At 34.9% G+C, this 12,333-nt stretch overlaps 1 protein-coding gene across 2 annotated transcripts in view; it reads left to right on the plus strand.

Annotated features, from left to right (window-relative positions):
* The first annotated feature begins 1,046 nt into the window (after positions 1 to 1,046).
* Positions 1,047 to 12,333, plus strand: part of LOC123684586 (paired box protein Pax-6-like) — an 89,554-nt gene continuing 78,267 nt past the window's right edge. Inside the window, exons 1-2 of one of the 2 annotated variants that reach the window (XM_045623898.1) lie at positions 1,047 to 1,296; positions 5,851 to 5,978. In XM_045623898.1, the coding sequence (XP_045479854.1) occupies positions 5,951 to 5,978 (28 nt within the window). In that variant the 5' untranslated portion in view covers positions 1,047 to 1,296; positions 5,851 to 5,950. The remainder of the gene's footprint in view (positions 1,297 to 5,850; positions 5,979 to 12,333) is intronic. The other variant, XM_045623899.1, reaches the window with a different exon arrangement.

Here is a 12,333-nt window from a genome sequence, read left to right on the forward strand (position 1 = left end):
ACAGAAAGTTTGCAATGGTTCGCACCCTCAAATTCATGTTACGCTACTGGAATTTTCAAAGACGTGGTTGTTTGTCGATTCATCATGTGTGGTTGGTCGCCGATGAAGTGCCAATGGATACGCGTATCTAGAGAAAGAAACAAAGAGAATTTTCCGAAAGATTTTCATCACAGACACTGGAAAACTCTGGAACTGGAAGGCGGGCTGTAGTAGATTACGTAATGGCGGCAATGGCTCTGATGGTGGTCACAAGAGACCATTAGGTCGCAGTGCAATTGAACCCTCAAATTGAATCTCAATCTATTGAAATGCTTGAAGTTGGAAACATTGTCTTAATTTTGATAATTATCCGTCATATCCGCCTAATTGTTTTCTCAATACTAGGTATATATGTATAGAAGATTGAATACACAAAATCCTTTTCTATGTCCTGTTGATACTCCATCACCAGCCTTGTATGTCAAGCACTAACCACAGAATTCAGGTATTCTTTCGTCAAAGTGACAAACATTTGACTGAAAACTAACCTAACGCTTCGTAGGGCGACTCCGTTTTGATCTCAGTCAATAAATTTGATATCGACCGTTTTCCTTGAAGTCCATAAGGGATATAAATCCGATCCTAATTCAATTTTTCACTTCCTCGGATACCAACCCCTTATCGAACTCCAAACACCTTGCCTGTAGCCATCGGGCTAGTCGAATCATCCACTTCATTAATGAGACTCTTAGAGGCTGTATCGTATAATGCGCCCCGAGCATCCCTTAACCGTGCCTGTGTACACCAAAGCGACCTCCGTCGGTTGGCGCTCCTACTACGGACGGGTGTAGAGAGTAGTGGCTCCCTCTCAGCGTGGAAAAAGACTCACGCTCCAATAAGCAATTCCATAAACAGATCGATTTATGGCCCCGCCCAGGCCTCGTCTTATTGGTGTCCTTTGAGTGGATTAGTCTGTGTACGGAATGAATGGGCCGACGATTGGTCCTTTAGTCAGAACATGACAGTTGTGTACACCTAGAGAGGTGTAGTGTCGTGTGCATTTAGAGAGTCAGTCGCTCGTTTGTCCGGTTGAGGCACTGGTGATTCGACCGCGGTGAAATTGCTGTTTAACGATTCATTGACTCTAAAGAGTTCCAATCAACTATTTCCGAATTGTTTAATTGCCTCTGAATAATTCAATTTCGTTGCTTTTCGATTATTTTGAGTTTTGTTGGTTAATTTATTTGGTGACTTTTTGTGATTATGTTCAGTGACACTTGTTAGTAACAAGAGAAACACTTCGAAAATATTTTGCTTGTGAGTAGAACTTCTTAAGTCTTTTAAAGTTGCATGCGTGAAGTGCTTTGGGCATCACATGAGATATTGGAATCAGGAACAATCATTATATATCTATCTGTACTCAATTCATAAGTTTTTGATTAACTTATCTGCTTTTCACTAATTTTATTATGAATAATAAAATACGTTCACTTCAATCTGAAAGCTCGAATATAGGTACACATTCTATATCTATTTATTTTCTGCTAACTAGGTACCTAATTTCTTTTGAAAGCGTCTTATACAAACTCTCTAGGTATGTGAAATAAATGAGTACCTACTTACACAGAAATATATCAGGAAATTTAATTATATTATAATTCATTATATAATATCCTTCTCAAGTCATCTTCATAATGGTTTTTGTTACGTTTTCTAGGCATAAATTTAGCTCAAGGCAGGTACTCATGCCTCATAACATAATGAGTCTTAATTCTCTTCATATAGGTACCTTCACTTGAACAAAATATAAACAGCAAAATAACAACATACATACATACAAAACAATTCAAATTTTTTTAATTTATCTATAGATAAATTTATACACTTATATGTATGACAGCATTTGCGCGTCAATGTGTAGCTGTATACCACAAATAGGTACTTCACCTATGCATGATAGATACATCAAGATAAGACTACTGAACTACAGAAATAATCAGCAATATAAGTAGTAATCTAATATTTTATACCCACTAATGGGTAGGTACTTGAAGTTTGTTTTGATAAGATATTATTTTTAATCCTCAAATTTTCATAAAAAAGATAGATATATAATTGTAGGTACCTATATACCCATTTGTTGGAAACTTGAATATGTAGCAATGGGTATGAAGAATTTATTCAACAGGAAAGACAATATATACATATTTGATTTTTTCAACTGACAATCAATTGATTAATGACAAAAAGCAATTATTCAATTTATGAAATATCTGTAGTCATAGGGTTCAACAAAATAGGTACTTGGTGTATTAGAACAAACCTTCTCAACACTATTGATGTGGATTTTTTCAAATCCATATTTTTTTTTAGTTTGTTTTTGGCCACTTCTGATTAGCTTTTCCAATTTCATTCAATTGAATTGATCAACTTAGTATTTGACGCTGAAGTTTTTGAATTCTGTTTTCACATTTTCATCTTCCAGTATGAAGTTATTAGATACTTACCATACTCCTGGACCAAAACAATATTTCTTCTCGAATAGGTACCTATATGTGGATATATCTAAGTAGTTCTTTCAAAAGTCCTTATTTAACTTATTTTAATAACCTCCAATGTTGACGACAAATTTGTCTGATTAACATTTAAACATCAAAATTTTTCGAGTCTGTAGATGTAGGTAGGTACTAGAAGTATTTAGCTATTTCACCGGAAGTACCTATTAAAGTATTGAAATTTACTAAAGAAAGATTTCAAAGATTTTTACTGTGAAATTTCAATGGAAATACATATACAGATGATTTATACTTTGAAGATAAAGAAGCATGATAAGAAGATAAGGGCAAAATAAAACTCCACTTTTCATATTTAATACTTCGGAATATACAAGAGATAGTTTCATACAATTCAGTACTTCTGTACTGAGGTAGAGACGAAAATATTTCAAATTCATTGAAGAAAGTCTTGAATTGAATCCCGTCGGAATAAACTTTGGAGGTTTGAAGCGTTATTATATTGGATACTTTAAATTCCCAATCGACTATTCAAAATTCAATAATTCAACCAAATTTATTAGGTATCTATAGGTGAGAAATATTGATTCTAAGAAAAATATTGGCGCATATTTTCTTAATTGCTTCTAAAAAACATACTAACTTCGTTTAGTCATAAGATCTCGGTTATGACTATTCCTGTCAACATGGGTGTCCGAATGAAATTGTCAAATATTCACAACTATAGTAACAATGAGGTAAAACTCACTGTATTTATCCTCTGAAGATGATTAGTTTGTCTAAGCTTGCATACGAGCTTGCAGAAATATAGGGTGAGTCTTTGACTCGTGTATATTTCAACCGTAGATTCTTGAGGTCAAAAAGAACACTTTTCTCCATTACCATTTTTCCTGATTCGGCCTAGATGAAAAGATATAGCCATTTTAAATTTTCATAATGAGCTATGCCACCCTTAGAAACCTGCACACTGGTGTTTTACCAAGTATAAAATTATAGATACCATTTGAACATTGAGAATGAGCTACTATATTACATAAACTCACTTGTATATGCCGTGCGACTCCCGCATATCAAGCGCAAGTAATATCAAGTAGCTTGATATCAAGTCAAGAGTCAATCATGTTATTTGTCATGAGCTTGATTTTTAAGTCAAACAGTTGATTATCAAGCTACTTGACTCGATGAATCCCTACGTCAATGAGTAGGTAATCAGAGATTTTTGAAAATCGAACGGAACTATCAGTCAAAGAGCAGTAACGTTCTACTTGTCATGACTGATAGGTACCTACATTATCTCAACGATCACGGTTAAAAAATTAAATTAAATCATTTTTTCGGAACGTATGAAATATAGGTATGCACTTATATAAAACAGTATTCAATCGATTAGTGCCAAATATTTTATCTATAAAAATAAAATAAAAACAAAACCGTTGCCGACGGCCGAAAACAAAATTCTGCGTAGAATCACAATCCCTCTCATCCAAACAAATGAAGGAGGATCTGGATCAGGGGCGACACTATACAGACTCCGGGTCCAAGAGACCGAAGAGAGCGCAGGGATTAATTTCATTAACCTTATCAATAAGAGAATCGACAATGAAACTAAGAGGTAGTTAAAACCCTCGTTCATTGAATTCTGTGGTCTCTGAAGCGTCCCCGACGCTGCCGTAAATGTGATTCGGTGGGGTGACACGGACGCTCAAGCCTGAGAGCGTCAACGGCGTCGGCTGTTTGAATGTGTCCACCCCTGTTCGTATAATCAACCTTCAGACGCTTGAATAAATAGGTACCTATCTACCCTTCGGTTAAGTGGTGGGCGGAGGTAACTGGAGATGCTCTCGTCGATTCAAATCTTGACTTTACCTGATCCGTATTTTTCCAAATTCGGAGCAGATAATATTATATAGATCCCCCCAAAATTAAAGGCTAGGACCGCCCTTGATTTGTCGTAATGGAAAGTTATTTGCATCAAATATTTTCATGTGGGCAAGGGCGAAATGGTATGTTCTAGGAAAAAAATCATATTGAATTCCCCCCTAGAATATACATAGCATAGTATACAGAGTGAATCGTCTAAAATCAGCTAACGATACCAGGTTTCCGAAAGAAATCTTTTATTTTCTTGACTGATACACAGTGAAGTGAAGGCGAGCAGAGCGAGTCTAATATATATAAACAGCCGTTCGTCATTTTTTTGCGAATTTGAATCTTATATAGATATAGCCCTTCCGCTAAGACTCCAGGTACTGATATATACAAAATCACATCCTAAACGGGGCCATCTGGATCAAAAATGATAAGAATAAGACCCCCCTCGAAATCATCTCGAAGCCCCAGGAAAACTTCCAAACCTTCGATTTTCCTCGCGGTTTTCGAGTATACGGGGTGTTGCGGATTGTTTTGACATTCGATTCTCATTTCTCTGTGGGCAATTTGAAAAATCTACTGAGGGTCACAATCTCATATTTAATTAGTTATTATCGCGATATTTGAGGTTTGATGTTTTCTTTAATGATAGAAATTTTGATACTCTTTCTTTCAACCATTTTTGTCATAATGAAAAGTTATTTGCCTCAAATATTTTCATGTGGGCAAAGGCCAAACGGTAGGTCCTATATCGGCATAGTGAAGGGGTTCAAAGGTGGAGCACCTTCAGTGAGCAAAGCGAGTTATCTATAAGTAATAAAGTTGTTCATTTTATCTATGCAGAGTTTGGGCTGTGTATTTAACCCTTTGTTGGTATTTTTTGTATATTGTTTATTTGTCCACAACTCATTTCTCATCTGAAAAATTACTTAATCCTACAGAATAGTACTATTGAAGAACTCTACTTCAAAACCTAAAACTTGAAAATTTCATTCGATATTCGAAACAAATGAACATAGGTTCAATACCCGCAGCATGGCATTCTTTATGATATTTGAATTTGAGATAGGAGGCAATAATAAACCAAACGTTTAAAATTTTTATTGTTTTATTTTATGAGTTAAGGTTGGAATATTATTTTTATCATTCCTGCATCATATTTCTTGTTTTATGCACTAAAAAGCCGTGATTAAAATTATTTTATCATTTCACATTCTCTATGAAATGAATCCTTGAATTTTTCTGCTATCAATTCTGCTTCAACGCCTAACAGCTCCCCTCGATTTTCATCAACATCAGACCAGTAGAATGGGAGATTGGATATCTTCGGAACCCTCGGAAGTCGGAAGTAAAAGTGTAAAATCGGTTTTAAAGCAGGCATTACGCATCGTGCTCTGAAATGCATTGCGCATGTTTTAAATGTTCACTTATGCACTTGTATCAAACTACTGTTCATTTTAAGGTTGTAATAAATTGAAATTTTTTGCAGTGAATTTTAGTGTGGGAGCTTCTGAAAGGACGTCGCCATCATTCTACCGGCACAGCAGTTGGGGGCGGCGGTGGCACCATGGCCTACCGCCCTAACCGCCATGGACGATATGGCCCATAAAGGTAAAGGTAATGTATGGAGAATACATAAAAAAGATCTCTTTTCGTCTACATTTAGGGCTAGATGGAAATCAAATAAAATCGCTAATATATAACGTTATAATTCCTTTTCATATCGGAACAATTATTATACAAAAAAAAATTGGAATGTGAAAGTGTGTCTTCGCTAATTGAACCCTGTATATATAAGTACAATGTGTTCGCAAAGGGTGCGTGAAAGAACCAGCGCTCAAAAGCTCTTAACTTCACGTCAATGCTTTTCTCTCAGTTATGTTTTGGAATTGTACTTGAATTTTGTATTTTTAAAATTCTGATGACGTGGTCAACATGAAATTCTGCACGAAGCTTGAAATGGTTATCTAGCCATGAAAATATGTGGTATTTCTCACTCCAATTTTCATCTTAACTCCGCGTTGTGGAAATTTGAGTATTTTTTTCGATACTCTTCTTGAATTTTTTTTTATGGTTCTGGTTATCATATGAAGAAATAATTTTGAAAGGAGTATGACATTGTTATTCTTTATATACAGGCAAAATCTCAACTAGACCGGATTTCTAATGTCGGAAATATTCAGTATTTTCTTCGAATATTCTTGCATATTTTTTGGTTCTGATTAAATGATCAATTTGAAATTTTGCAGGAAGCTTGATATAGGTATTCTATATCAACAATCAAAATTTAAACAAGACAATCGTTTTTGTCGCGGAAATATTGTGTATTTTGCCCACAGATAATGGACTAGTTTTCATTTTTTTGTTAAGGATTTATTCTAAAAATTTATGTAAAATGAAATAAAAATATGGAAGAATCATTGAAATATCTCTAGAAATGAAAAAGCTATGGCACTTTGAAGTTGCGCTTGAAAGAATAATTTCACAGTCTAGTGTGTGACGTCACGCCACTTACACGAGGCGACTGGTATTCGCAGAGTGCTTACGAATTCATTGGTGTACAATCACTTGTGCCGTTTGTGTCGTGTTTTATTCGTTACACGATGGCTGAAATAAAAAAAAATCCTACAAATATTGTATTGTGCCTATGTGTGCAAGCACGACAATTAAAAACCACAATAAATTGTTTTTTTATGTACCAAATGACATGAATCAAAGGAAGAAGTGGTGCAAATTAATGAGGCGTGACTTAATTGGACCTAAAACTACTTCATATGTGTGTGAAGATCATTTTGATGTAAGTACCTATCAGTACTAGCTGTCTATTTCTGATAATAAAAATACTAAGGTGTAAGTAAGTTTGAAATAAGTTATTGAGTAAAAATAACTTTGTCCTTTCACGAAGCCTTCTTCCATTATGGTGACATAAAAACAAAACTCGATTTAAAACTACACTGTACAACTACAAATGGCGCGAGAGCCTTGGCGCGGCTAAGTATTTAAACGTAATTTATGGTGTAGCGATCACAGGCCAGTGCCGTGACGTCACAGACGAGACGGAGACCAAAGACTCTCCGCGCTAAAATACGTAAATTTAAATAATCTATTTCTCAGTCATTTATTGATGGATTTTCAAAATTTTTTCACTGATTTATCAGTTTTGCTCTATATTTTAATTCTATCAAGTCAAATATAGTATTATCAACATCACTAAACTAGTCCATTGAATTGTGCGTGTATGGTCCGCTTAAAATTTTTGTATAAAGCTTCCATATACGTGGGGATCCGATTTCCACTCCATCCGTTTATCGGCCGCCAATTACACATCGACGCTAGTATCAGCGTCCGCGAATCGTAAAACCGTTAAATAACCTACCGGCGTCAGATCCGCATAATCCAATCGTTCCGGTAAGATAAAGCTGGGGCGTCTCGTGGACAGGACGAATTGATCGTCCTTGCGTGACGCCGACGACAAATCTCGGTTGACGTCCCCCGGCGGCGGCGTCGGACTGGGGTGTGAATAGGAAATAGACTCAATAGTCGATATAAACCTTTTCCCTGCCGACCAACGTCGCCCCCCGAGAGAGAGTGACGGGGTGATCTTCGACGCCGGTCCTCGGACGCTTTTTTTTATGATTCGGCGGCCCTTCCTTCCGCCACTTTCCACGGAAATTCACCGACTGAGAAACCATTTTCGTTTCATCGATTGTTTGGACGGTTCTTTACGTCCCGAAGGCTGGGGTGATGCTGGTTCTATGACCTCTGGTGTCTATGCTCGTGGCTTCAGTTTATTTGTCACATTAATAATAATCAAATTAATTTTACGGCAGTCAGACAATTTTTCAATTCCGGAAAAAGTACCTCTTCAGTTTACAAGATAAAAAAACAAATTAAACAAAAATAATACAAAAAATAACATTTTACAATTTAAATAATATTGATTTGATTTTCAGTAGAAGAGAAAATAAAACAAATAAACTAGTAAGTACTATAATATAAAAATACAATGCGACAACAATGTGGCTAGCTTTGCTGATCCAGCAGTTCATTTTTAATTACTCTTCTAAATTTGGTTATTGGTATTGATAGTTCCGGTTTGAAGGAATTAAAAAGTTTTACTGCATTGTGAGATATTATAGGAATTTTCCAACGTTTATTATTATCAACCCTTACGCAATAACCGAATTGCCAATTATCATTCGAATAATCTCCCAGCCTTTTCCAATACCGACAACAAAAATAACCTCGAATAGGCACCCTGCTGAGCTAGAGTACGACACATACCGGCACACAGGGAAGAAAGTAGAGGTAGGGTCTATATCTTCACAATACTTCGACAGTTCATTGTGACTGCAGAGAAATGACCCCTAAATCTTGTTCTTTTCTCATCAGCGGGAAGTTCAGATCAATTGAAGTTTAGTTACAGTAATTACAAGGTTGGTCTCACGGAACACCCTGTGGATTATTGTGGGAAGTTTTGGGGCGCGGAAGCACTTTGGTCACACACGCCTTCGGGCGTACCTTGGTCGACAGTGTTAATTAAGATAAATGTTTTACTATTTGATTTCCTTAGTTTTTATACGAATGGTTTCGGAGATGTTCCTAGTTTGGAGGTACAAAGGAAAAGGAAAGATTTCTTGGGTATAATTTTAAGACAGAAATCACCCTGTAGATTTGAATTCGGAATTAGTACCTATATCACGTGATGAAAACTTTGAATTTGAATATCTATGCAGAATTCATGTTGAATATCTTGTGAAGGAAAGGTGTTATGAAAAAATAACTTCACACCCTGTATTGAAAACAAAGCGTTTGCGGGCCTTTTTTTTCTTGAAATGATAATTTTATGGTAGGTACCCATTGTATTTGGCATTTTTCGAAAGGTTAATTTTTACAGATATTCAGAAATATACAATATCGTATGGTTTGCATCCATATGAATATGTCAGAAAAAGTGGCCAAAAACCTTTTTTCATCTAAGAGTCTCAATATTTCTATGGTTTTAACTGTTGAGCAAAAAAAAAACGAGAAAAATAAAGCTTCCTATAGCAAAAGTCGCCTCTTTCCACCAATATCATTATATTTCTATACCTATACTTTGACTAATTTCTACCAAATTATATTATGTTTTCATCATATAAGTTTTATCTCAAAATGGATTCGGCAATATCGAAAAAATCCTAATGAGTTCTGATGAGAAGATCATTTTCATATAGGTTTCCAGAATGAATGCGCACAAGTACAAATCAATTTCAAATATTGTAAGAAATAACGCATATATGATTAAACTCATTTATTTAATTAGGAAAGAAACAAAGGAGAAATAATATTTGAGACCTAATAGGGATAACACAAACCATATGATGTATATTTTTGAAATCATAAATAATTGATCTTTCAAAAAATGCGGCAGAAATTAAGTGTTCCCATTAAAAAAAAACATAACTTTGAGTCATAGTTTCCTAAAGAAAAATCCTGTTGAAAGGACGAGTATGACACTGGGTTCTACGTCAAACAGTGCCTATAGAATGTTTTAATTTCAGAACTCTTTCATCAGTAGGTAATAGCGGAGATATAACTTTTTTTCGATAACATCATATTTCCAATTTTCGCTTTTAACTCGGAAAAAAAAGAAGGTGGCCAAAAATGAATACTACTTTGGGTAGTTTCTCAGAAAAAGAGAACGAAAATGGAGATTTGGTCCTATCTCCTCTGATTTTAAAGTTGTAATGTTGAAACATCGAAATTTGCCCACCCTGTACAGGGTGAAATTTGTCGATATTTCGAATTTTACGGGGAGAAACCGAAAATAGTAAATAATAAATCCCTTGGACGATAAATGAACACAATGAAACTAGCCAGTTATATTTTAAGTGACATTCTGCAGCTTATTCTCACACCCACAATGCTGTATCGTCTTATTATAGTCTCATCGGCACATATTAGCGAAGATCCGTTCGAGAATTTCCCATAAATATAAAATATCAGCTATATCGCCTCCGGGAAAGAAAGCGCGTAAATCAGGAAAATCAGTCTTTCGAAAACACAAAAGCCTTTTATTCGAATCTCCTCGTGACAAATGGAATCTGGTAGTGAAAGGTGAGCACTTTTCCGTTTTTATATATCGAGCAGATCACGCATGAAGAAATCTGCCTTGATGGAAGACCAGCAAGGTTGCGAGGGGGTGAAAAGTTGTGGAAGGTTGCCATCGTCCCGAGTGCAGGACCGTTAATACCACGTGACAGTTTTGGGGATGAGAGTGAAAATAGTGACTAATGGATGAGGTTTCACTTTGACTTTTTGGCTTTTCTCTCTAACAGATCCGCATCTTCTAGTGCTCATCGTTTATTATCTTTTAATTGATTTTTTTCACAACTTTTCATAGAAACTATAAAAGCTATTCGCATGAAATTTGCTCCAAAATTACATTTAAGAAACTAAACTTTAAAGTTTGAGAAAAGTATCCATACGTTTTCAAAGCTGATAATCAGAAAATAATATATAAACAATTATAATAATTTTATCTGAAATATATAAACAATAATAAAATATCCGAAGCTATGCAATAAAAATTATAATTTTTCATTAAGAGGGATTCCAATCACGTGGTTTTTCGCGTATCAGTCAAATTTGGTACTCATTCATTTCCCCTTTGACGCTCCTGCGATGATCAAACTTTGTACGGTGTAGAAGTACTCACTTCAACTTCTTCGAAGCAAATAAGTAGAGGACAGCACTGTACGACCACTTTCACGAAATTATAATTTTACCTCTCTTGTAATGATTTTTGATACTTAGTTTATTTCACGAATATGTTGAAGATATATCAGTGCTTCGTACAAAGTACATTTCAATTTTTTTGCGAAAAACGGTAAATTTCCAAAAATTTTATTTTCTTTCATTCGCGAATTAAAATTATTTATTTTCTCTCGTGTAGATTATTTTTCTGGTGAAATTATGTGAAAACCTAATAAATATCGGTGATTTATAAGAAGAAATACATATCTCTAATTGCGTTTCCAACCAAGCAACCACGTGATGGTGTTCCCTCTTGATTTAACATTATTGAGAACATCGATAGGACTGACAAAAATCTAGACTGAGAATCAACCATATAGGAATAAGGAAATCATGCTGTTATCGGAGGTTAGTAGAGATATAACAGTTTCATTCTTTTTCAATTTCCAAAAAGAAAAAAAAAAGAGTCTATCGCTACTCACTTTCGATGACAGTACGTTTTCCTAACTGTTAACCTAGACTTCTGCCAGTCCGATATTCTTATTTATGTTGATGTTCGATTTACAGGGATAGGACTATTGAAATAAGTCGACCAATTTGGACTAAGGCAACGTTTCGTCTATATATTTAGACTTTTTAGACTTTATCAAGGCACGTTCATTTAGTCGAATACAGATGAAATAATTTGAGTACAAAGAATATTGGAAATATACAGTAACACTTTGTTAAATGTATAAAAACTAAGACACAATGGAATAAATACTAAATAAATCTTTTATAAAATTGCAATCACCGTCGAAACAAACTGTTAGAATATACATTAAACAAAAGGGTAGAAATTAGCCTTCTGTACGAGATTTACACATTCACTGATTTTCATTGAAATTAATGAAATACTTCCATAAATATAGTTTAGTGATTTTAGAATTGAAAAATGTGGATTGACAGAACAGTTTTCTGTAACACAAACTTGACAAATAATGGATAAATCCGTGGCATATAATAATAAAAATAACTATAAAATCTGTGCGAATCTGATATATTGCACGATTTTGTTCTACAAGATGTGGCAGAAATGAATCAGTTATAGCCACAGAATTAGACAACTACATTGAAGTAGATATGGGAATTTTTGTATTTATACAATTCCTCTTCATCAGAGCTTCTTCCTCAACAAAATTTCTAAACTAAAATTTGTACAAGTTTCTATTGTATCATACTGTCTATAAATACA

This window comes from Harmonia axyridis, chromosome 7 (assembly GCF_914767665.1).
Source record: "Harmonia axyridis chromosome 7, icHarAxyr1.1, whole genome shotgun sequence".
NCBI lineage: Eukaryota > Metazoa > Arthropoda > Insecta > Coleoptera > Coccinellidae > Harmonia > Harmonia axyridis.